The sequence below is a fragment of the Zalophus californianus genome, chromosome 7, assembly GCF_009762305.2.
Source record: "Zalophus californianus isolate mZalCal1 chromosome 7, mZalCal1.pri.v2, whole genome shotgun sequence".
NCBI lineage: Eukaryota > Metazoa > Chordata > Mammalia > Carnivora > Otariidae > Zalophus > Zalophus californianus.
This window is the reverse complement of record NC_045601.1, coordinates 142,792,056-142,816,883: the sequence shown is the minus strand read 5'-3', so window position 1 is coordinate 142,816,883 and position 24,828 is coordinate 142,792,056. Positions and strand designations below refer to the sequence as shown.

Below are 24,828 nucleotides of genomic sequence, written 5' to 3'. Positions count from 1 at the left end.
GACTAGGATCTGCTGTAGACTGAATGTTGGTGTCCCTCCAAAATTTTGAAGCCTAATCCCTGATATGATACTATTTGGAGGTGGGGGCTTTTGGGCAGTAATAATAAATGGAATCAGTGACCCCAGTGAGCTCCCTCCCTCCTTCCATCATGTAAGGACACAGTGAAAAGGTGGCCAAGAAGCACCAGGAGGCAGGCCCTCACCAGACAGAATCTGCAGGCCCCTTGATCTTGGACTTCCCAGCCTCCAGAACTGTGAGAAATAAGTGTTTATTATCCAGTCTCCGGTATTTTTGCCGTAATAGCCCAAACAGAGTAAGGCAGGCTCTGCCCTATCGTGTTCACTTGATTGCCTCTATAAAGACCCTGTCTTCAAATAAGGTCACATTGTGAGGTACTGTGAGTTAGGACTTCAGCCTATGATTTGGGTGGGGGGGGGGGCGGGGAGGAGCACACTATTCAACCCGTAACAGAAAGCTTTCAGCTTTCCTAGCCTACTCAGCTGCTTGCTCCTCACTTCAAAGCCGGAGTAGCCAGCATGCACTCCAGGACTGATCAGAGCAAGTACCTGAGTAGTCCTGCCATGTGTGTTGTCTTTTCCTTGTTGTGGTCATTTGAACTTTATTGTATTAGAAGAAGAGCCAAGCAGTTCCTACATTTTAAAATGGCTCTCATGCAACTCTTTATATTAGGATCCTAAGTTCTAGCCCCATCATGGGCACAGAGCTTACTTTAAAAAAGCTTAAAAAGGCTCTCAAGAGGAGAAAAAAAAAAAAAACCCTTTTTTTTGAAAATCTGTTCACCTGTTCTTAATGAAAAGAATACATTTTTAAAGTTTTTTTCACTGTAATATTTATTTTTTGTTATGAAAAATTAACCTATAATGTATTTTTAGTTTCAGAGGTAGAGGTCAGTGATTCATCAGTCTTATATAACATCCAGTGCTCATTACGTCACATGCCCTCCTTAATGCCCATCACCCAGTTACCCCATTCCCTCTCCCTCCCTCCCCTCCAGCAACCCTCAGTTTGTTTCCTAGAGTTCAGTGTGTCCTTTGGTTTGTCTCCCTCTCTGGTTTCATCTTGTTTTATTTTTTCCTCTCTTCCCCTATGATCCTCTGTTTTGTTTCTTAAATTCCATGTATCAGTGAGATCATATGATAATTGTCCTTCTCTGATTGACTCATTTTGCTTAGCATAATACCCTCTAGTTCCATCCACGTTGTTGCAAATGGCAAGATTTCATTTTTTTTGATGGCTGAGCAATATTCCATTGTGTGTATATATATATATATATATATATATACCACATCTTCTTTATCCATTCATCTGTTGATGGACCTCTAGGCTCTTTCCATAGTTTGGCTATTGTGGACATTGCTGCTATAAACACTGGGGTGCAGGTGCCCCTTCAGATCACTATATTTATCTTTGGGGTAAATACCCAGTAGTACAATTGCTGGGTCATAGGGTAGTTCCATTTTCAACCTTTTGAGGAACCTCCATACTGTTTTCCAGAGTGGCTGCACCAGCTTGCAATCCCACTAATGGTGTAGGAGGGTTCCCCATTCTCTGCATCCTCGCCAACATCTGTCATTTCCTGACTTGTTAATTTTAACCATTCTGACTGGTGTGAGGTGGTATCTCATTATGGTTTTGATTTGTATTTCCCTGATGCTGAGCTATGTTGAGCACTTTTTTATGTGTCTGTTGGCTGTTTGGATGTCTTCTTTGCAGAAATGTCTGTTCATGTCTTCTGCCCGTTTCTTGATTGGATTATTTGTTCTTTGGGCGTTGAGTTTGATAACTTCTTTATAGATTTTGGATACTAGCCCTTCATCTGATAATGTCATTTGCAGACATCTTCTCTCATCTGTAGGTTGTCTTTTGGTTTTGTCAACTGTTTCCTTTGTCGTACTAAAGCTTTTTATCTTGATGAAGTCCCAATAGTTCATTTTTGCCCTTGCTTCCCTTGCCTTCGGCGATGTTTCTAGGAAGAAGTTGCTGTGGCCAAGGTTGAAGAGGTTGCTGCGTTCTCCTCTAGAGTTTTGATGGATTCCTTTCTCACATTTGGTTCTTTCATCCATTTTGAGTTTATTTTTGTGTGTGATGTAAGGAAATGGGCCAGTTTCATTCTTCTGCATGTGGCTGTCCAATTTTCCCAACACCATTTGTTGAAGAGACTGTCTTTTTTCCATTGGATATTCTTTCCTGCTTTGTTGAAGATGAGTTGACCATAGAGTTGAGGGTCCATTTCTGGGTTCTCTATTCTGTTCCATTGATCTATGTGTCTGTTTTTATGTCAGTACCATGCTGTCTTGAGGATCACAGCTTGTAATAGAGCTTAAAGTCCAGAATTGTGATGCCACCAGTTTTGGTTTTCTTTTTCAACATTCCTTTGGCTATTCGGGGTCTTTTCTGGTCCCATACAAATTTTAGGATTATTTGTTCCAGCTCTATAAAAAAAGTTGATGTTATTTTGACAGGGATTGCATTGAATGTGTAAATTGCTCTAGGTAGCATGGACATTTTAACAGTATTTGTTCTTCCAGTCCATGAGTATGGAACGTTTTTCCATTTCTTTGTGTCTTCCTCAATTTCTTTCATGAGTGTTCTATAGTTTTCTGAGTACAGATCCTTTGCCCCTTTGGTTAGGTTTATTCCTAGGTATCTTATGGTTTTGGGGGCAATTGTAAATGGGATCAACTCCTTAATTTCTCTTTGTTCTGTCTCGTTGGTGTATAGAAATGCAACTGATTTCTGTGCATTGATTTTATATCCTGCCACTTTACTGAATTCCTGTATGAGTTCTAGCAATTCTGGGGTGGAGTCTTTTGGGTTTTCCACGTAAAGTATCATGTCATCTGCAAGGACTCAGAGTTCGACTTCTTTGCTGATTCGGATGCCTTTTATTTCTTTTTGTTGTCTGATGCTGAGGCTAGGACTTCTGGTACTATGTTGAACAGTAGTGGTGATCCCTGCCGTGTTCCTGACCTTAGGGGAAATGCTCAGTTTTTCCCCATTGAGAATGATATTTGCTGTGGGCTTTTTGTATATGGCTTTTATGATATTTAGGTATGTTTTCTCATTTAGCACCCTGAATATATCATGCCAGTCCTTTCTGGCCTATCAGGTCTCTGTGGGTAGGTCTGCTGCCAATCTAATGTTTCTACCCTTGTAGATTACAGACCTCTTGTCCCAAGCTGCTTTCAGGATATTCTCTTTGTCTCTGAGACTTGTAAGTTTTACTATTAGATGTTGGGGTGTTGGCCTATTTTTATTGATTTTGAGCGGGGTTCTCTCTGCCTCCTGGACTTGGGTGCCTGTTTCCCTCCCCAGATTAGGGAAGTTCTCTGCTGTAATCTGCTCCAATATACCTTCTGCCTCTCTCTCTCTTTCTTCTTCTTCTGGGATCCCAGTTATTCTAATATTGTTTCACTTTATGGTATCACTTAATCTCTCGAATTCTCCCCTTGTGATCCAGTAGTTGTTTATCTTTTTCTCAACTTCTTTATTCTCCATCATTTGGTCTTCTATACCACTAATTCTGTCTTCTGCCTCACTTATCCTAGCAGTTAGAATCTCCATTTTTGATTGCACCTCATTAATAGTCTTTTTTATTTCAGCTTGATTAGGTTTTAGTTCTTTTATTTCTCCAGAAAGGGGTTCTCTGGTGTCTTTTATGCTTTTTTCAAGCCCAGCTAGTATCTTTATAATTGTTATTCTGAACTCTTGTTCTGACATCTCACTTATGCCCATACTAATTAAGTCCCTGGCACTCAGTATTGTCTCTTGTTCTCTTTTTTGAGGTGAGTTTTTCCATCTTGTCATCCTGTCCAGACAAGAATAGATGAACAAGAGAACAAAATACTAAAATGGCAACAATGACCCCAAAGAAATATACACTAAACAAATCAGAAGAGACCAGAAACTGAAAAAAATAAAATAAATAATTAACATTAATATTAAAAAATATTAAAATAAATTAAAATTTAAAAAAAGAGAATATAATCAGACAGGTAAACAGAATAGAGCAATACACTGGATCCTGTGTGTGTTTTGGTCTAGTTAGAAAACTAGATCCCAAAATTGTAAAGAAAGAAAAACTTATATATGTACAAAAATAATGAAATATAATGAAAGGATAAAATGTAATTGTAAAAATGAAAATTAAAAGACAAGAAAAAACAAAAGAAGGGAAAAAAACAGCAACAACAAAAAAAGGGAAGGGATATACACAGACAGGTGAACAGAACAGAGCAATACACTATATCCTGAGTGTATTTTCGTCAATTTATAGAAGAAATTACATCTTAAAATTGTAAAGAAAGAAAAACTTGTATATATACAAAAATAAAATTAAATACATTGAAAGGATAGAATGTAACTCTAAAGATGAAAATTTTAAAAGACTTTAACAAAAGAAAAAAAAAAAGGAAGAAGGAAAAAAAGAAAAAAAAATATTGAGAATATTATCAGACAGGTGAATAGAATAGAGCCATATTCTAGATTTTGGGTGTATTTTGATCTGTTAGAAGAAACTGCATCCCAAAATTGTAAAGACAGAAAATTTTATGTATATACAAATATAAATACAATGAAGGGATAGAATGTAACTGTAAGTATGAAAATTAAAGATTTAAAAAGTTGATAAAATAAGAAATTGGTTGAAAAAGGAAAGAGAACAAAATTTTTAAAAATTAAAATTGAAAAGCTAAAGAATCAGGGGAAAAAAGCCATGAATTCTATGTGCAGTATTCCCCTAGCGCTGGAGTTCTGCCGTTCTCATTGATTGGTGAACTTGGTCTTGGCTTGCTGGCTGTTCGTGCTGATCTTCTGGGGGAGGGGCCTGTTGCCGGGATTCTCAGATGTCTTTGCCTGAGGCAGAATTGTGCCACACTTGCCAGGGGTCAGGCTAAGTCATCTGCTCCAGATTGCTCTAGGTGGCTTTTGTTTTCTGAAGGCTTTCCAAGCAGCTTTAGAGGATGAGAGTGAAAATGGCGGCCTCCCAATCTGCGCCCCGGAGCCAAAAGCCCAGGGCCCCACTCCTCAGTGTACCCCCAGAGAAAAGCAGTCAGTCACTCCTGTCTCCCCGGTCTCCGCCGCACCCTGTGCTCACCTGGCCTGTGACCGAGCATTTCTATCTCTGGCACATGACCCCATTTCCAGTCTCCAAACCCTGCAGGCTCCTGGGGCATGTTCCTGCATCGCTCCCCCCCCCGGACAGGAAGGGGCTTCTCCCCGGACCTGCCGCTTGTTGGGTCCCTGCTTGGGGAGCGGCCGCCCCATAGTGCCCTGGTTCACGGTTTATGGCAACCCCGAGCTGACAGCCCCCTCCTGGGCTTGCTGATTATAGCCGGATTCCCTGCTTAGATGCCTGGGAGCTCTGCCGCACTCAGGCACCTGCAGTCTTCTTGTGACCCCGAGGGTCCTGAGACCACACTGTCCCAGCTAGAATTCCGCCCAACTTCTCCACTGGAGCGACGTCCCTCAGCAGAGCAGACTTCTACAAGTTCCGATTTTGTGCTCTAGGGCTCTATCACTTGCTGGTAGCTGGCTGACGGAGGCTCCCTCCCCCGTCGTCTGTCTTCCCGAATATCGCCTCGGATTCACTTCTCCATACCTCCTACCTTCCAGAAAGTGGTCACTTCTCTATTTGTCAAGTTGCAGGTATTCTTTTCTTAGATCTCCAGTTGAGTTCGCAGGTGTTCAGAATGATTTGGTAGCTATCTAGCTGAATTCCTGGGACCAGACGAAACTAAGGTCTCCTACTCCTCCACCACCTTGGACTCTTCCCTCAAAGTTTATTTTATTTTATTTTATTTTTTTTTTTTAGCAATCTCTATACTGAACACGGGACATGAACTCACAGTCCACGACCTGGAGATCAAGACTTGCATGTCCTTTTGACTAAGCCAGCCAGGTGCCCCCAAAAGAAAAATTTTTGAGTGAGTTTTGAATATGAGGTCAGAATTTCAGCTTTTGACATCGCACATCACCAATCTCAGGAAGTTCTGTCTTCTGTGGTAATATGTTTATGCACACACAACATGTGTTCCTGTAACAGAGCTGTCAGAAAATTTTGCGTAAATGTAAACATAATACAGGAGATACAGGATTTAATTCATGGACATTAGGAAAAAGCAGGAGGCTTATGAAAGATGAATGAAAATAATAGCATATATGAAAAAAACACTATAAAAATTTTGAGATAGAGGGAAAGCTTAGGACTAGCTCAATGGAAAATGGCCAGACTTGAGTTCAGGAAAGGGAAGGAGACCGTCTGGGTACATAGCTTTCCTAGTGCACGAAGAAGCTTGGTCCATAAACTGTATCACATTTCCCAGGCTCCGTAGCTCTTGGGGATAGGCTTCCGGCAGCAGTAAGAGAACAATTCTAGTCTGCCTCTTGGGAAGTTACATCCATTATTAAAGGTTTTAGCCTAGTAGAGTATCTCAGGCTGCACGCAGCAGACATAAACTGGTTAACTTCAGGAAACGGGGGAAGTTCCTGGGTCGGGAAGAGAAGAAGCCACAGGGACAACTCTGGGGACTTGGGCACTAGGAGCCCTTACCTGTGTCTCCAGGATCCTGCCGGCCGTGTGTTGTGGTTCCAGTGACAGTCTCTGCGTCTCCAGGATCCTGCCGGCCGTGTGTTGTGGTTCCAGTGACAGTCTCTGCGTCTCCAGGATCCTGCCGGCCGTGTGTTGTGGTTCCAGTGACAGTCTCTGCGTCTCCAGGATCCTGCCGGCCGTGTGTTGTGGTTCCAGTGACAGTCTCTGCGTCTCCAGGATCCTGCCGGCCGTGTGTTGTGGTTCCAGTGACAGTCTCTGCGTCCCCAGGATCCTGCCGGCCGTGTGTTGTGGTTCCAGTGACAGTCTCTGCGTCTCCAGGATCCTGCCGGCCGTGTGTTGTGGTTCCAGTGACAGTCTCTGTGTCTCCAGGATCCTGCCGGCCGTGTGTTGTGGTTCCAGTGACAGTCTCTGTGTCCCTATGAGGGCTCCTTCATGCAGTCAGAAATATAGCAAGATCAGGAAACACCAGCACCCGTACAGGTTGGAGGTAAAATGCCTATGAATGAACTCAGAGTGGACCTTTTAATGGAGTCAGGGAAAGGTTCTTCAGTCATTGAGCACTAAACCTGTCTGTTCCTTCTTGTCTGCAAAGTAGGATGAGAACAGAGATGTTTCTCAGGAAAATGAAATGTGGTGACCAGGTGGCCAGCCCAGAAAGTGAGCCCAGAGTATTGAAAGTGGAAACCTCAAGGACGTAATTCAGGCTCTCAAAAGTAGTTGAGGCCCAGGACACTTTTTGAGGGTCAAGGAAGTGTTCTATGTCTCGACTGTGGTGGTGGTTACGAGACTCTATATAAATTACCCAAACTCATAAACTGTGCACTTAAAATAGGTGAATTCTGTCGTTTGTAAGTTACATTGCAATAAAGCTAGAAGATAGAGAAGCTGAGGTAATGTAGGCAGGTCCCTAGGAGAGACCACCTGGATGCCGGGGAGAATATAGATAGAACCCCCTCACTCGTGGGAGGTTAGAGCCCACCTTGTCAGCCAGCGAGTGTCTGTGCATCAGCAGATACCAAACCAGAGGAGCTTGGCTAAGGGACCCGCCAAGTGGCCCAGAGCCTGAGAAAAGTTAGCAAAGACGGCATCAGAGCACCTGAAGCCAAGGAAAGGCATCCTTAAAGCTATATTTTATTTTATTATTTTATTTTATTTTAATTTTATTTCATTGCATTTCATTTCATTTTTAAAGCCATGTAACTTTAATCCTGTTAACATTTGTATCTTTAATAAAACATTTCACATGAATCAGCACAAAACCCTGCTAGTGAACGAGCAGGTATTACCTGTTACCCAGAGAACCCCTGAGCAGTCAGGATGCGTGCGAGGCACTAGTGGGTCACCTCTCCACTCCAAATTCACTGCCCAGTCCTGGAGGGAAGATACCCAAGCTCCTCAGCGACTTCTGCCAATGTCCCTTCCCGCCAGTGGGGTCTGGGTCCCAGAGAGGAGCCAGTCCGAGATGCTCTTCCTCAGCACGCACGGAAGTGAAGACAAGGACTCTGAAGAGGGCAGTATAAGGAGCAGCTGTTGTCCCGCTAGCTCCCCACCCGTGCTGAGATCCCCATCTTGCTGGAGAGGGCATGCCGAGCAGGGAGGTCCTGTGGTGCTGCCCCCAGGGAACTTGCTGGAAATCCCTCTGGGCTTTTCTGCAGTCCACCCTCGAGGGCACCAGAGGAAGCTGCTTGGGGAAAGTGTCTCCCAGAGACCAGAGCCATCCTATTGCGGTATTGCCCCGGGGGCGGTGGGGGTACCAGAGAGCCCTTAGCTGCTGGGTGCTGACCGGCTGCTGGGTGCTGACCGGCTCTGTCCGCGGACCACCCTCACCAGCACTACCCAGTATTAACAGGAAAACTGGGAAAGTAGTTTACTCAGCAAAATCTCCTTCTCCTTATCAACCTCCAGGACTGCTGTTGTGCTAACGAGTTACCTCCAGTGACCTTGGGGAGTGTTGATGCCTGTGCACCTGGGCGCTCACACAGGGAGGCACTTAATCTCCTTTAGAACGTGACTCTGACCAAGTCCTTCCCTCTAAGGAGTAGAGTGACTAGCTCGTTTTATTTTTTTTTATTTTTATTTTTTTAAAGATTTTATTTATTCATTCATGAGAGACAGAGGGATAGAGAGAGAGAAGCAGAGGGAGAAGCAGGCTCCCAAGGAGCAGGGAGCCCGATGCGGGACTCGATCCCAGGACCCCGGGATCATGACCCGAGCCGAAGGCAGACGCCCAACCATCTGAGCCACCCAGGCGCCCTGACTAGCTCGTTTTAAATCAGATTGTCCCTTCAGTCTCCCTAGAGAGGGGTTTATTATGCCCAGGAGACTAGATCCAAATTGCCCAGAGGCTGTCGGGAAATTAGAAGTCCTTCATCTTAGTCCCTAGTCATCCCACTTAGGCACCGGGCTGCCAGTAGGGACATTGTGTGGGACTCCCTAGACTTGGGGAAGCCCGCAGAAGGCTCATCATCCTAGGTGAAGCTGCCATCTGAGAAAACAGGGGAGAGTGTGAACTCTTCGCTCTCTCTCTCTGCTCCTAAATGTTCTGATATGAGAATATCATGAGTTCAGAATTTATTTTCCAGATCACCAGGGTTATACTTAGAAACGAAGATTCACTGGCTTTTTCTTGGCAATCTCTTTAAAGGTAAAGATACCACCTATGAGGTATTCTTGCTCTGAAATTGAATCTGAATTGGAAATCTATTGCCACTTTAAGGAAATACTGGAGATAGAGAATTATGTTAAACACCATGGGGATGCCATCAACAAAATCCAAAGTATAGGAAATTCTACAGGACAAATAACCTATGTTTTCCCAACAACTAAATGGCAAGATTAAAAGAAAAATGTAGCAGGAAGGATTTGTAGAGTATAAGAAAAGATATTAACAAATGCAACTTGTGGATCTTGTTTGAATTAACCAACTATAAAAAAATAAGGGAAATCTGAACACTGTATATTTTATGATGTTAAGATATTAGGATAACAGTGGTATTGTGGGTTTCACTCTAACGGTTTTTATCTATAAATAGTACTTATAGATTAATGATATATCTGATACTTGATTTGACATAAATCTATGTAGGAAGGAAGGGTAAAGGCATAAATCAGGTTTCCTTAACATGGATACCATTGACATTTGGGGCCAGATAACCCTTTGTTGTGGAGCATCCCTGGCCTCTACCCACTAGATGCCAGAAGCTCTCCTCAGTGGTGATGAACAAAAATGCAGACATTGAGGGGCGCCTCACTGGCTCAGTCCATGGAGCGTGCAACTCTTGATCTTGGGGTTGTAAGTTCTAGCCCGTGTTGGGTATAGAGATTACTTAAAAATAAAAAAAAAAACTTTTTTTTTTTTTTAAGATTTTATTTATTTATTTGAGAGAGAGCACAAGCAGGGGGTAGGGGCAGAGGGAGAGGGAGAGGGAGAAACAGGCCCCCTGCTGAGCAGGGAGCCCGCCTCGGGGCTCGATCCCAGGACCCCAAGATCATGACCTGAGCCAAAGGCAGACGTTCAACCAACTGAGCCACCCAGGTGCCCCCAAAATAAAAGAATCTTTAAAAAAAATGCAGACATTAACAAATACTCTCGTGGGGAAAATCATTCACAGTTAAGAGCCATTGGTCTAAATAAAACAGTATTGGCCTTGTGTTAATAACCATTGAGGCTAGCGTATATGAATACATGAGAATTTGTTATTCTAGCCCCTCTACTTTTATGTACATTTGCAACTTTCTTTTCTTTTTTTTTTTTTTTAAGATTTTATTTATTTATTTGACAGAGAGAGAGACAGCGAGAGAGGGAACACAAGCAGGGGGAGTGGGAGAGGGAGAAGCAGGCTTCCTGCTGAGCAGGGAGCCCGATGCGGGGCTCGAACCCAGGACCCTGGGACCATGACCTGAGCCCAAGGCAGACGCTTAACGACTAAGCCACCCAGGCGCTCCTACATTTGCAACTTTCAATAATAATTTTTAAAAAAATAGTAACTTAGAAAGGATTAAACAAGGAGTGAGGGAGTGGAAATATTGGGAAATATTTGGCCATAAAAACCTTGGCATCCACCGATTTTTACACCAGTTTATTTCTTTGACAAGCCATCTGATGCAGTGTGAGCACAGCTAAGAGAAGTGAAGTGGTGAAACATATTATCAACGGAGCTTCAAAATTTATGACTCAAGTGATGTTAAAAAGTATATCTGTATATAGTCAGGGGCCACTGTTGCTGCAGAGGATGGTGTGGATAGTGGTCCATGTGCTGTACGTGGGCCTCTGGGCATGTTTTGTTTAGCCTATATAAGTAGTGGCCTATACATTGTCTTAAAAAATTTGAATTTGTTATCAACATCTTCAAAACCTGATGATTTCCATAAGCAGAGACAAAAGGCAAATGGCGAGCTGAGAGAAAATGTATGCAATGTATTTCACAAAGACCTCATTTCCCTAATTTATAAAGAGCTCTAAAAACACTGAAGGAAAAAAGCCACAAACTCAATGGGAAAAAGGGCTAAAGATAGGAACAGAGAGTTCAAGGAAGAAGATCTACAGATGGTCCTTAAATGTATGAAACAACACTCAACTTCACTCATAATAAGACATATGCAAATTAAAACACTGAGAAACTATTTCTCACCTAGAAGATTGGCAAATATTCAAAAGCTTGACAACTGTTCTTCCAGTAAGCAAAATTCTAAGACAGCCCCCCATGATATCTGATCTTTGGAGTTATGCCCTTGAATAGGTTATAGTATATGGCAAAGGCAGTTGGATTTTATGAATGTGATTAAGGCCCCAGTCATTTGGCTCTAAATTAACCAAAAGGGATACTATCCTGGTGGCCCTGACTTATTAGTAGGGTACCCTTCCAACAGAGGGCTGTCCTGAGGGCAGAGACCTTCTCCTACTGACCTTGAAGAAGCAAGCCACCATGAGCATTACAGCCCCAAAGAAATGAATTCTGCCAACAACCTGAACAAGCTCAGAGTCAGAGTGTTCCCCAGTGGAAACTCCAGATGAGAACGTAGCCCGACCAACACCTCATTTACAGCCGTGTAAGACCCTGAGCACGGGGCCCAGCTAAGCTGTGCTCAGACTGCTGACCCACAGAAACTATGAGATAATAAATGTGTTTGGTTTTAAGCTAGTAAGAGCATGACAGCCTGCCACACGGCAACAGAATAGTAGTAAAACACTAATAAAACAGGATACTAATAAACACTCTTTCAGTGAGCCTGGGAGGACACAAGCGCTCTCATGCACAGCTGATGTACGGGAGTTGGCTGTACGTGCTGATGCATTGCTGCTGTGTCCATATGTACCTTGACCCGAGACTAGGAACTCCAGTTCTGTGGGTTCACCCTGAAGGTGTGCCGCCATAAACCGGAAACAGCATGTGCACAGGGCTTATCACTACAGCATGATTTATAATGCCGAACTATCAGAAATGACCTAAATTGCATGTAAGTAGAAGGTGGGTTGAATAAATTATGGTTTATCTACCCAATGTTACGGTACTATGAAGCCATCCATACACAAAGAATTAGGGAGATCTCTGAAATGGAGAATTCCCACGATATGCCATTAAATGAAAAGAGTAGAATTAGAGTATATATAGCATTCTGCCTTTAGTGAAGAAAGCAATGAGAATGTATGTCTGTACTTATATCTTCATAAAAAAGAAACACAGAGAGGCTCAGTCAGGAGCCAGTGGAAATGGAATATGGTTATTCAGTGGAGTGCGGCGGGGCGCCTCGCTGGCTCCGTCAGTTAAGGGTCTTCCTTGACTCAGGTCACGATCTTAGGGTCCTGGGATCAAGCCCCATGTTGGGCTCCTTGCTCAGCGGGGAGTCTGCTTCCCCCTCTGCCTGCCACTCCCTCTGCTTGTGCTCTCTCTCTGACAAATAAAAATAAAATCTTAAAAAAAAAATAATGAGAGTGGGGAACAGGATAGGAGTGAGACTTTTGAGCATCTACTTTACTTTTGAACTATGTGAATATTTCACAAATGGAAAAAATAAAAACTATTAATGATATGGACATTGAAGTATTTAGAGGGAAACAAGCCAGTATCTGCAGTTTGTTTTAAAAATGCTTCAAAAACATAAAATGGATGGATATGGGGATGTTTAGATGAATGTGGTAAAGCAAATACAGTAAAATGCTAATGGTAGACTCTTAAGTAGTGGGTGTACACATGTTCCCTGTAAAAGTTTTTTCAGCTTACCTGTTCGAAAATTTTATAATAAAATGTTGGAAAAAATTAAGTGAAAATGAATGAACAAAAGCAAACCCTAAAGCAATCCTGTGTATTAAGTTGGTAATGGAACCACGTAGAGGAAAGAATTAATTCAAGTACATTTTGAACACAGTGCTCTGTGCACTCTGAGTGGAATGTATTTTTTTTTCCTTTTATTTGAGAGAGAGAGAGAGAGAACGGGCAGGGGGGAGGGGCAGAGGGAGAGAAGGAAGCAAACACCCTGCTGAGCAGGGAGCCTGATGTGGGGCTAGATCCCAGGACCCAGAGACCTGAGCTGAAGGCAGACATTTAACCCACTGACCCATACAGGCACCCTAGTGGAATGTATTCAAAGAAATCTTGAACTTTCCTTATTAGAAATTTCCATTGACTTCATGATAAGCAGGTCGGTCAGATCTCCTGAGTTACAGAAAATACCAGGCCAACAGAATTCTTCCTGAAATAGCTTGTTTAGGTTCAGTTTCAGAATGTCAATAACCTTATTCACAATAATTTACCAAATAGTCATGGCATGTAGTTCCAGGAAGAATTTTTATATTACCCACTAGGTGGCAATACTATCTAATGTAACTAAAAGCAGAACTTGAATTTGAAAGACTCATGCATCTGACAAGTTATATACTATATTGATTTTCTCACCTATTGAGCGAACTATCCTTTCATTAATATCTCTGCAAAGCAATGTTCTTCAGAATTTTAGTAACAAAGAAAAATAAATCCTCCTTCGAAATTCAGAATCACTGGACTGGCAGGGACCCACAGAGGTCAGCTAATCCATTTGTCTACCTCCAAACAGAGTAGTCCTCCTACTCTATTATTTTTCTCTGCCCAAGAAATTAGGGTATTTCTCAAAGTGCATAAAGTCAAGTGGTTCATTCATTCATGTTTCCATGCATTCTTCAAAGAGCAAACACTTTCTGAGTAATTGCTGTATGCCAGGTAGTGTGCTCGGGATCATGGATATGACAGTACCTGCAGAGGGAGGCCTGACGCCTTCGATGAGCTTATCGTCCATTGCCCAAAATAGAGTTGGTGTGGCTCCTAGTAGCATGGCTTGCTCTGTTCTCAGCTCAAGCCAAGGAAAGGTCTTACAACCGTAAGACCCGGAGGCACCCATGGGGAAGAATAGATAAGTAAACGATTACAAGGCATAGTAAGAAATGCACAGGAGCAGGTAGAGGGCACCTGTGCACACAGGAAGGCAAGAACCCAGCCAGTCTTAAGAGCAGTCCGGGAAGACGTCTCTGATGAAGGAACATTTTAAACTGAGACCTGAAACTAGACAGGGCGGGGCCCAGTGGAATGGGGGTTTGGGGAGGTGGAATGGGGGGAGAAGGGAGGGCTCTGCAAGTTGCAAAAGTCGGAGGGGGAGGAGTGCCATCTTATTCTCAGCTGTATCTCCAACACAGTGTCTAGCACACACTCGGCCTGGATTAAACACAACCCTCTAATGCTGTCACATGGTGTGACCTTAGATCTCTGCGCTGTTTGGGTCTAGGTGTCCTCACTCTGAAGGTAACTGAGATTCCTCAGGGATGTTGTGGAGTGGGAGATGTAAGGATTTCAGGATCTAAGTCTGAGGACCTCGGATACGTAAGACACAGATGGAGAAAAGACAGCAACCCAGGAGGCAGGAGAAAGCAGGCGAGCATGGCATCTTAAGAGGTGGGTACTGTGGTCACACTGCAGTGGGTAGAGGATAGAGGAGCAGGTGAACCTGTGGAACCAGCAAGCACAGAAAACTCTAGAGGAATCTGGCAGGGGAGGGAAGACAAGACAGGAAAATGCTTGAGCATGTTTACATGCTGCTGGAGTGGAGCCAGGAGCCAGGGGGAGGTCGCGGGGGGCAAGGGAAAAACAGGTAAGGCTGGGAAGCCAGTGTGGCCACTGGGAGGGTGGGAGAGCATGGGAGCTAAACCCGGGGGACTGGAAGAGGGACGCCCAGAGGTGCACTGAGCTCACACCCAGAATGGATTTTTTTTTAAGACTTTATTTTTTTTTTAGAGCAATTTTGGATTCACAGCAAAATTGAGCCAAAGGTACAGAATTTTCCCATATACCCTCTGCCCCCATCCGTGGGTCGTCTTCCCAACCCTCCGCATCCAGTGTGGGAGTGGTACGTTTGTTGTAGTTCATGAGGCCTCTCTGATACATCTTTATCACCCAAAGTCCATAGTTTGTTTACCTCGGGCTTTACTCTTGGTGGTGTACATTCTGTGGGTTTGAACCGACGTGTAATGGTGTGTGCATCATATCATACAGAATATTTTCACTGCCCTAAAATTCCTCTGTGCTCCATCTGTTCATCCCTCCCTTTCCACAACCCCTGGCAACCACTCATCCTTTTACTGTCTGCGTAGTTGGGCCTTTTCCACAGCTCATTTAGTTGGAATCAAACAATATATAACCTTTTCAGATTGGCTTCTTTCGCTTAGTAATATGCTTTTAAGTGTCCTCCATGTCTCTTCATGACTCATTTCTTCTCAGTCCTGAATAATATTCCATTGTCTGCATGTACCAGTTTCTTTAGAGTGTATCTTTTTTTAACAAATGTTATTTTCAGGAATCATGAAATGAAGCTAATAGTAAAACGACCAGAGAGTAAATGCAAAAAGTGAAAATTTTCTGTTTTGAACTTTGTACATATGTGAGTAGGAAAAAAATTTTTGATAGAAAAATTACAGTACAAAAATGGGGGGAAAGTAATACTTTGTGATACTTTTGTATTGCATGCAAAAGATACAATTTAGGGGAAAATACTAAATGCTACCACTGGGTATGTTCTTTTTTTTTTTTTTTTGACAGAGAGAGATAGGGAGAGCCAGGGGGAGTGGGAGAGGGAGAAGCAGGCTTCCTGCCGAGCAGGGAGCCCGATGTGGGGCTCGCTCCCAGGACCCTGGGACCATGACCTGAGCTGAAGGCAGACGCTTAACAACTGAGCCACCCAGGTGCCCCTGACTGGATATGAGTCACTTTCCAGTTTTAAACAATTAAAAAAGAGGAAATGATGGGGTGGGTATGTGTGATGCCAGCCACATAACTGGGAGGTCTCTGAATACTTGCATGGAGAGTACAATGTTTATTAAAGGAATAATAAAAAGTGCTCATTTCAGATATTAGGAAAATCCAACAGTAACTGCTGCAGTTGTTTGGAACCGACCAGCAAAAGACTGTTCTCAGGCAGGAGTATTTTATGTGACGCTGTTTAGAATAGCCAGCCCATGGTGAGGTTAGAAGACCAGCTACTCAGTTTGGATAGCTATGCAGTCCACCCGGGTGCAAGCTTGAGGGGTGTCATCTTAACACCACCCCGTCCCCTCCTAGGTTGGCCACATGGACATGCTTCCCGTGGCAGAAGGAAAGGCTGAAACGAGGCTCAGCAAGACGCAGGCTTGCTGCTGAGGCGAGGGTGGTAGGAGCAAGACCACCTGGGAGAGAGGGGAAACTGATGCAGGCTTGCAACTGTGGCGGACTATTCAGGCTCACATACACCGCAAGAAAGAGACACACATGGGGTACGTGGCACGGAGGCGCAGGGCCCAGACGTGGTGCAGAAGCACCCCTCAGCAGCTGACCAGTCACTCTGGGTCTCACTACTTCCAAACCCTAGATTAGCAACAGGCCTCTGAGAACTGAGTGAATAACCTGAGAGTTTTTATTTTTTAATTTTTATTTTAAGTAATCTCTACCCCCAATGTTGCATTCGAACTCATGACCCTGAGATCAAGAGTTGCACGCTCCACCAACTGAGCAGCCAGGTTCCCCAAATAACCTGAGTTTTTGAGGCTCTTCTGAGTACACCTGAGCATTTGTAGGGCCTATAAAAGAGAGCGCCTGATTGGGTGGGTCTGCCGGTATTCTCCAGCATGGGCATCCCCGCTGGGAAGAATGCCACTGTACCCTCCTCTTGGAGGGGAGTTTCTCCCTCTACCCCGGCTGCTTTGGACTCCTGCCCGGACAGCAGACTTGGCTTCTGGCAAAGAACACAAACCACAAATATTTTATGTAGAAAGCTTGTGTTTGGGACGACTTCCCTCAGAAAGGTCTATGGGCTTGCCAAGGGCCTGGAGCCCAATAGAAAGCTCTTACGCACAGTAGAAATGGTTAGAAACAGCTGCTGTGCAGGAAGAACAGAGAGGAAACACAGGATTCAGGACCCAGTAGAGGCTGAAGACTGTTTTTGCCAAAGCTTAGAGTAACTTTTTCTGTTGACTTCTGTTTAAGAGGGAGGGCAGATTATTACAGTTCTCTAAATCCAGGTTTGGGAAAGCTTTTTCTCTATGGGGACAGATACTAAATATTTTAGGTTTTCTTTATTGCATACTGTTTGTTTGTTTGTTTGTTTTTACCACCCTTAAAAAAGGAAAAAAACCATTCTTAGTTCTCAGGCAAGAGAAAAACAGGTCATGGGCTGAATTTGGCCTGATGACCATGTTTCACTGACCTTTAGAGAAATCACAAGGAATCAATCTATCAGAGAGAGCAAAGTTACTTTCTACCGACCTGAGAAAGGCTATTTTCTTGCAAGAGACTTGATACATAATTTTGAAGTGGGTATGTGAAAGAATTACTTTCTTCCTACCGGAGTGAAAAAGAAAAAAGAGTTGTCATGGGGCGAGCAAGGCACATCTAAGTAGGCATATGAGAAATTAGAAGAGCTAAGGCCGTGCTACCCTCCATGGAAAGGAGAAGCCGGGGAAGTTATAGGATGTCTTCTATGTCTTAACAGATTTGCTAATACAACTTTTTTCCTTTGGGGAATGTATGGGTTAGATATGAAATAGGTTTATGGAAAATAGATTGAAAAAGAAATTCAGTGAAAAGAAGCCACATATATCCCCAACTATGTTCATGTCGGATTCGAGACCTCGGGAGTGTTTAAGAAAGTTAGAAAAACAAGCTCCAGTCCCAATCGTGCATGTCTGTGAAAATGAAGAGAAGGGAGGCATCTGAAGGACCAGTACAGAGTTCTCTCAGAAGTTCAGGATTTTAAAAGGTTTGTAGAGAAGATAAAAGGGGGAGTACCTTCCTCGAAATGAATGCAATAGGAGCAAAAACCTACACAGTGGTGTGAAACCTACAACAAACAGAGTTACATCCTCCCCCTTAGAAGCTGAAGGTTTCGTGAGCAGTAACGGCCAGGTCAGGACTGGCTACATCATTTGGGCGGGTCCAGTGTAAGATCATCACGAGAGTCCCCGTTTTAAAGAAAATTACTCCTAATTTCAAGATGGTAAGAGCAGTATAAAAACAAAGCACAGGGCCGCTCTGAGCAACTACTCGGGCACAATCACGAAGCAGGTCCTGGAGGACGACTCAGGACACCAAACCCTGCCTCAGCCCAACCATCTCTGCCCCCTTGAAGGCTCTCAAGATGTGTCAACAGTGTATATAGGAACTTCTACCAACTTCACCTTCATTTGTATGCAGGTTCCTATAACGGCCTTTTTCCGCTTTCTGGTCCGCTAGGCCCCAGGGCACAATTTAGGCTCAGGACCTAAATCTTTCTGCCAAGCAGGAACTGAGACCACTGCCTGAGGTTTTATGTAGACAGAGAAGAGAAAAATAGCAAATGTCCGACCTGCCTGGAGGGCACCACGTCACCCAGGGGGAGTAGAAGAGTACCCTGTGGTGACCTCTCCCACAAGCAGAGTATCCCAGCCACTGACCTGGGTCCGGGCAATTAGTAGCTGCTCTTCTAGGAGGACCACAGGGTGGAGGTGATAACAGGGAGCCTTTCTCCGGGCCTCCCACCCCACCGGGAGGGAAAGGGCTGGTAAAAGCATATTTGGCTTTAAAAACAGGAAGAGCAGTATTCTTTCCACTTTGATGGAATCAGCATACATGCCAAGAGATAGCAATAAGCCAGGAAAACAGCCCATGATTTTTCTTCATCTCCCTGTAAAGCAACGTTTATAGTAATCTGCCAAGTTTTAACAAAGGAATGAATTGAAGCCTAATAAGAGTGTGTAAGCATCAAATGATAATGCAGGTGTTTAAAATGAATTGAAGTATCTAGACCTATACAAAATAGGATAACGTAGGAATGGGCCCATATGCTAAGTCGTCGTGATTAGTCTTTGAGAAATCATAGGAGACATGAGGAGAAACTGTAAGATTGGGCAAAGAAATCTCAAATTTTGAGAAAAAAAGGGGAAAGTTTAATTCTCAAAATAGGGACTAGTAAATTTGAAATTTATATTGTTGGTAAAATTGTGAGCAATCTGCACTACATGAATGGTTCACAGAGTCGTCTCTTAGAATGACATGGGGACAGAAGCCCACCGGTGTTCTGTAAACAAGTCCCTTCAATCCTGACTCTCTCAAAAACAGGAGGTGGTGACAGAGGTGCAATTATAGTGCTGAATCAATGGAATAAAACCGGTAATTCCAGCAAAACGATGAGAAAAACCTAGCATGTTGTCCTTGAGGACAAGATAAAGAAATGAGGACAGATGAATCAGCAGTTTAAACCATACAGACGGTGTTGATTAATTGAAGAATGAGAGTCAACCTGTCCAGGTGGTGTCTCCCAGACCTGCCCATCACTCACTGCCCAGCATAGTAGCTTTCTCAGCAATTTACATGTTGGTACAGGAGGTGTGCTCATCAGGTTTAAAGATTCTCCTCAAGGTAGGAGGGAGAGTTGACTCTCCAGTATAGATTCACCACCATCTCTCCAGGCTGAAATCCCAGTTCCAAACTAACAGGTTGATATTTTAACTAGAATAAATGTAAAGAGATGTTTTTAGGTTTAAAAAAAAAAAAGATTTTTGTTGGAGTGCGTGGCTGGCTCTGTGGGTAGAGCATGCGACTCTTGATCTCTGGGTTGTGGGTTCGAGCCCCAGGTTGGGTGTAGAGATTAGTTAAAAATAAATATCTAGGGGCGCCTGGGTGGCTCAGTCAAGCATCTGTCTTTGGCTCAGGTCATGATCTCAGGGTCCTGGGATTGAGTCCCGCATCAGGCTCCTTGCTGAACGGGGAATCTGCTTGTCCCTCTCCCTCTGCCCTTGCCCACGCCCGCCCCCAGCCCCGTGCTCTTGCTCTCTCTTTCTCTCTTGCTCTGCTCTCTTTCAAATAAATAAATACAACCTTAAAAAAAAAAAAACCCTTTAGACTAGTGTTCTATTAATGTTACCTGTTATTCAGTTCTGGACACTTTACGTATGTTTGCCTGTGGATGTGTGTGACTTTTTATTCAGTCACATATTTATTGAAAAATAACACATGTTAAAATCGCATATCTATTGAAAAATAATATATATATATGAAAATACAGGACTAAAAGGTACACACTGAAAAATTCTCCCTTGATTACCAGTTCTGGTAGCCAGAAGATAACCCTTGTTCAGTTTCTTGCATACCTTTCGTGTTTGTGTACGAATGGGCACAACGTGCTGTACCTTTGTTTTCCCGCCCACATACCGTGTATCTCTCCATAGCAGTATCTGTAGACCTACTCCATTCTTCTTTAAGCTACATGGCACTTCATTGTGTAGATGTAGCATAATTGATTTACCTTGTCTCGAGGTTGTACTCAGGCTTTTGTTTTTACAGACAATGCTGGCGTGGATTTCCTCAGAGCTCGGACACTGGGGTCAGACTGACTGGGGTTAAGTCCCAGGATTGCCACTGACTAACTCTGTGGCCCTGTCTTAGCTTTACGGAACTGTAATCTCCTTAAGTGTAAAACGGCAGTAGTAATCGTGCCAAACTCATAGGGTTCTTGTGAGGATGAAGTGTAAAATGCCTTGCTTGGTTCCTCATAGACAGTAAGCTCTCGACAAATACAAAATAAACCTATTTTTTTAATTTTCCGACTTGATTTACATTTGAGATTTCCTGTAAGGTGAGTTCTTGGAAGTCAAACTGCTAGATCCAAAGGTGTTCATTTAAAACTGGTAGATGGGGCACCTGGGTGACTCAGTCGTTAAGCATCTGCCTTTGGCTCAGGTCATGATCCCAGGGTCCTGGGATCGAGCCCCACATTGGGCTCTCCCCTGAGGGGGAGCCCGCTTCTCAGTCTCCCACTTGCCCTTCTTGTGTGCTCTCTCTCTGTCAAATAAATGAATAGAATCTTCAAAAATAAATAAAACTGGTAGATAGTGTGAACTTGTCTCCCTGTTGGATCATCTGCTTGCCCCCCCAGATAGATACACACTACCTCTCTCCACTCTCCTCTGTACCTTCAGAGGCCGACCTCTATAAAACTGTATCAACAGTGTCTTCACCCACCGACTTCCAGTCAGGTTCCCCATGGGAAATGCAGGTGCAGGCTGGGAGGGTGGGAGGAAGGAGCCCCAGGCTTGCTCCCCTAGCCCTCCCGCCATGATTCAGTCAGAGCCCCCTCCCCTGGCTCTGCGAGCGCCTGTGCGAACCACTTCCTGCAGCTGTTCCACTTTGGTGCTTCACTGACCCTTGTAGGTGCGCTCAGCTCTGAGCACATCTATGAGTAATCCTTCAGTTACCCTTTTAACATGCCATCTGCCTGGTACGCTAACCAGTTTACATGCCCGCTAATAAGCAGTGACAATACTTGTCTTACCATACTTTTGGCAATATTGTCAAGTCAAATTTTTTTTTGAGATTTTACCTAAAACTTTCCCTTGTTTATTTTTTTCTAAGCACCAGTGCTGTTATTTATCTTTTATCACAACACTTCCTGTTTCTTTTTTTTTTTTAAAGATTATGTATAAAGATTTATTTCTTTATTTGACACAGAGAGAGAGAGCACATGCAAGCGGGAGGGGCAGGGAGAGGGAGAGAGAATCCCAAACCGACTCCATGCTGAGTGTGGAGCCTGATGCGGGCTCAATCCTACAACCCTGAAATCATGACATGAGCTGAAACCAAGAGTCGGACACTCAACCGACTGTGCCACCCGGGCGCCCTTAAAGATTAGATTTCTTTAAGTAATCTCTACAGCCAACATGGGGCTCGAATTTATAACCCTGAGATCAAGAGTCACGTACTCTACAGACTGAGCCAGCCAGGTGCCCATGAACTTCAGTTTCCTAAAGGCCTGAGCATACAGACTGCTATAACAATACCATGGACTGGGTGGCTTATACAAGATAGAAATTTATTTCTCATGGACTTGGAGGGTGGGAACCCTGAGTTGAAGGTGCAGGCAGATCTGGTGTCTGGTGAGAACCTGCTTCCTAATTTGTGTGCATCCTCACGTGTTGGAAGGGGCAAGGGGGTTCTCTGGGCCCCTGGTGGTGGTCGTGGTGGTGGTGGTGGTGGTGGTTGTAAATTAAGCTGGGGCGCCTGGCTGACTCAGAAGAGCGTGTGACTCTTGATCTTGGCATCATTAGTTTGGGCCCTGTGTTGGGTGTGGAGATTATTACAAATAAATACTTTACCAAAAAAAATGTATTCAGGGGCTTGGTCAGTTAGGCATCTGCCTTCGGCTCAGGTCATGATCTCTGGGTCCTGGGATCAAGTCCCATGGCAGGCTCCCTGCTCAACAGGGAGTCTGCTTCTGCCTCTGCCTCTGCCCCTCTCTCTGCTTGTGTTCTCAGGCTCACTCTTTCTCTCAAAATAAAATCTTAAAAGTATTCATATATCAAGAAAAAAAAGTAAGTTCTATACCCAACATGGGGCTCAAACATGACCCCAAGATCAAGAGTCACATACTGCACCAACTGAGCCAGCCAGGTGCCCCTCTGGGGTCTTTTATAAAAGAAAAAGCGCACTAATCACATTCATGGGGACTCCACCCTCATGACCCTCCCAAAAGCCACACCTCCAAATACCAGCACTTTGGGGATTAGGTTTCAATACATGAATTTTGGGGGATGCAAACATTCAGCCCATAGCAAATACAGATATTTATTTCTTCAGTATCATGTTAGTCCAATCTTTAGAGGGCCAATTAAGAATATAAGAAAATTCAAACAAAATTTATATTAAGAATTATTGGAAACTTAATACTTCAAAATATTTGCTATTAAGGAATCACTATAAATTTTGTTAGGTGTGATGATGACGCTGTTGGCATATTTAGAAAAAAGAAAAAGCCCTTATCTTTAGGAAGTATTCCTATATTATAAGTGAGATGATATGATGTCTATCTAGATTTACTTTAAAATGCTCCAGAAGAAGAAAAAACAGTGTGGGGAACACATGGAACAAGCCTGGGAAATGTTGGTAATTGCTGAAAGTGGATGAGGGGTAGGCGATGTTTTATGATACCCATTCTTTTCCCTTCTACACCCATTCATTCTCTCTGCTGTCCTGTTTCTTTGAAAATTTCCAAAATAAGTAAATGAACAAAACCAATGGCAACCACAAACAAGCAGACAACTAAAAAATTCAAGTAGGGAGAGGATGGGTAGCAAGATGCGCCGGCAGGGGAGGTGGGTTCTCTCCTGCCCCAGCCTGGCCCTCAGCATCCGCCAGGTCAGCCCTTCCCCACCCAGTGATGATCAGGGTGACCCTCATTTTCAACAATCATGGAAAGTAGCGGCTCTCCACATACTACCTGCCCGACTGTGAAGACCCACAGCAGCAGACCATCAGGGAGACTTTCCATTTGGTACCCAAGAAAGATGAAAATGTTTTTAATCCTAGAAGGAGGGTCATTAATTGGAGGATCTGACAACAAATGGACTCATGGACATTATCCACAGCATTATATTTTGTCTTGCACGTGGATTCTTTAGAGAGTGAAGTTGGTGTTTTAGATCTAATCCAGGTATTCTTAGAAACATTTGACAAGTATTTTTGACAATGTCTGAACTGGATTTAATTCTCCCTGTAGACAAGGTTGACAGTATTTTGCAGAAATGGTGCTGGGGGAACGATATTGGAGACCGACATGAGTGAGATTGTTACATGCACTGTAACATGCACAAAATACCCTGAAGAAATCTGAGGCTGACATTGCAGGAGCACCAGCCCTTGCTGGATCAGCTGTAAAGACTATGAATCTGGGGGTGTCTGGGTGGCTCAGTCAGTTAAGCATCTACCTTCAGCTCAGGTCATGATCCCAGGGTCCTGGGATCAAGCCCCGCATCAGGGACCCTGCTCAGCGGGGAATCTGCTTCTCCCTCTCCCTCTGTCCCTCCCCCTGCTTGTGCTCTCTGTCTGTCAAATAAATAAGTAAAATCTTTAAAAAAATATATGAATCGTCCTGCAATCCCAAGAAATATTAACATTTATGATGTAAGTATAAAAGTGCCAAGCCTGCCTTTTCTTAGATAAAAAATTAGAAAGGCTAAAAAAAAAAAAAATTAGACTATTCCTAGGTAAAATCCAGACGGAAAGGATATTTAAGGTTACATGCATTGTTCACCAAAAATAGGGGAGAGTGTTAATTTTTGCTCTTGGATTTAAGTCAAGGTACGATATAGAAGTTGTGTAACATTGAGTAGTTCTGTAAATCTGCATTCTCATGCCCACCGAACGCCTGCCTCTCAGTAATGGCTACTACAGTAGTTCAGAAAGTGTTACAGACATTTCTTTAATTATGGTGTTTCGAATGGATTAAAGTGTAGCATTCTTGGGGCACCTGGTGGCTCAGTGGTTAAGGATCTGCCTTCGGCTCAGGTCATGATCCCGGGGTCCTGGGATTGAGCCCCGCATCAGGCTCCCTGCTCAGCAGGGAGTCTGCTTCTCCCTCTCCCATTCCCCCTGCTTGTGTTCCCTCTCTCACTGTGTCTCTCTCTGTCAAATAAATAAATAAAATTTTTTAAAAAAGTGTAGCATTCTTTAATTCTTTCTGCTATTTGTCACAGTTGTTACTTAAAGAACCAAGTATGTATTGCATGAAAACATTATGACCTTTTTCTCTTGCCAAAAAAAGTGCCTAAGAAACTGGAAAAAAAGATCTATGATCTGCGTTCCCTCAAGTATGACTATGAACATTTAATCATAATTTTTCAGTTGTGATTTTATGTTCCCATCATATTTGGATATCTCCCAATATTTATTTATTTATTTATTTATTGGGGGGGGAGGGGCAGAGGGAGAGAATCATAAGCAGACTCCACCCCCGC

General features: G+C 43.5%; 1 protein-coding gene and 1 pseudogene across 10 annotated transcripts in view; both read left to right on the top strand.

Moving 5' to 3' along the window:
• Nucleotides 1–24,828, top strand: part of LOC118357185 (keratin-associated protein 10-9-like) — a 53,100-nt gene that overhangs the window by 11,722 nt on the left and 16,550 nt on the right. For 2 of the 10 annotated variants that reach the window (XR_004820198.1, XR_004820199.1), the window contains exons 2-3: nucleotides 6,585–7,059; nucleotides 14,325–14,491. The exons of 1 other annotated variant lie outside the window; for it this stretch is intronic. Coding sequence is in view for 3 of the 9 variants with exons in the window: in XM_035728515.1 (XP_035584408.1) it covers nucleotides 6,585–7,059; nucleotides 14,325–14,339 (490 nt within the window). In the remaining 6 variants the exon portion in view is untranslated. Of the gene's footprint in view, nucleotides 1–5,834; nucleotides 8,346–14,324; nucleotides 14,799–14,830; nucleotides 15,671–24,828 lie in introns of those variants that run through there. 7 more of the 10 variants (XR_004820197.1, XM_035728514.1, XR_004820200.1 and 4 more) reach the window with 6 other exon arrangements.
• LOC113926723 lies at nucleotides 22,780–24,396 on the top strand (annotated as a pseudogene).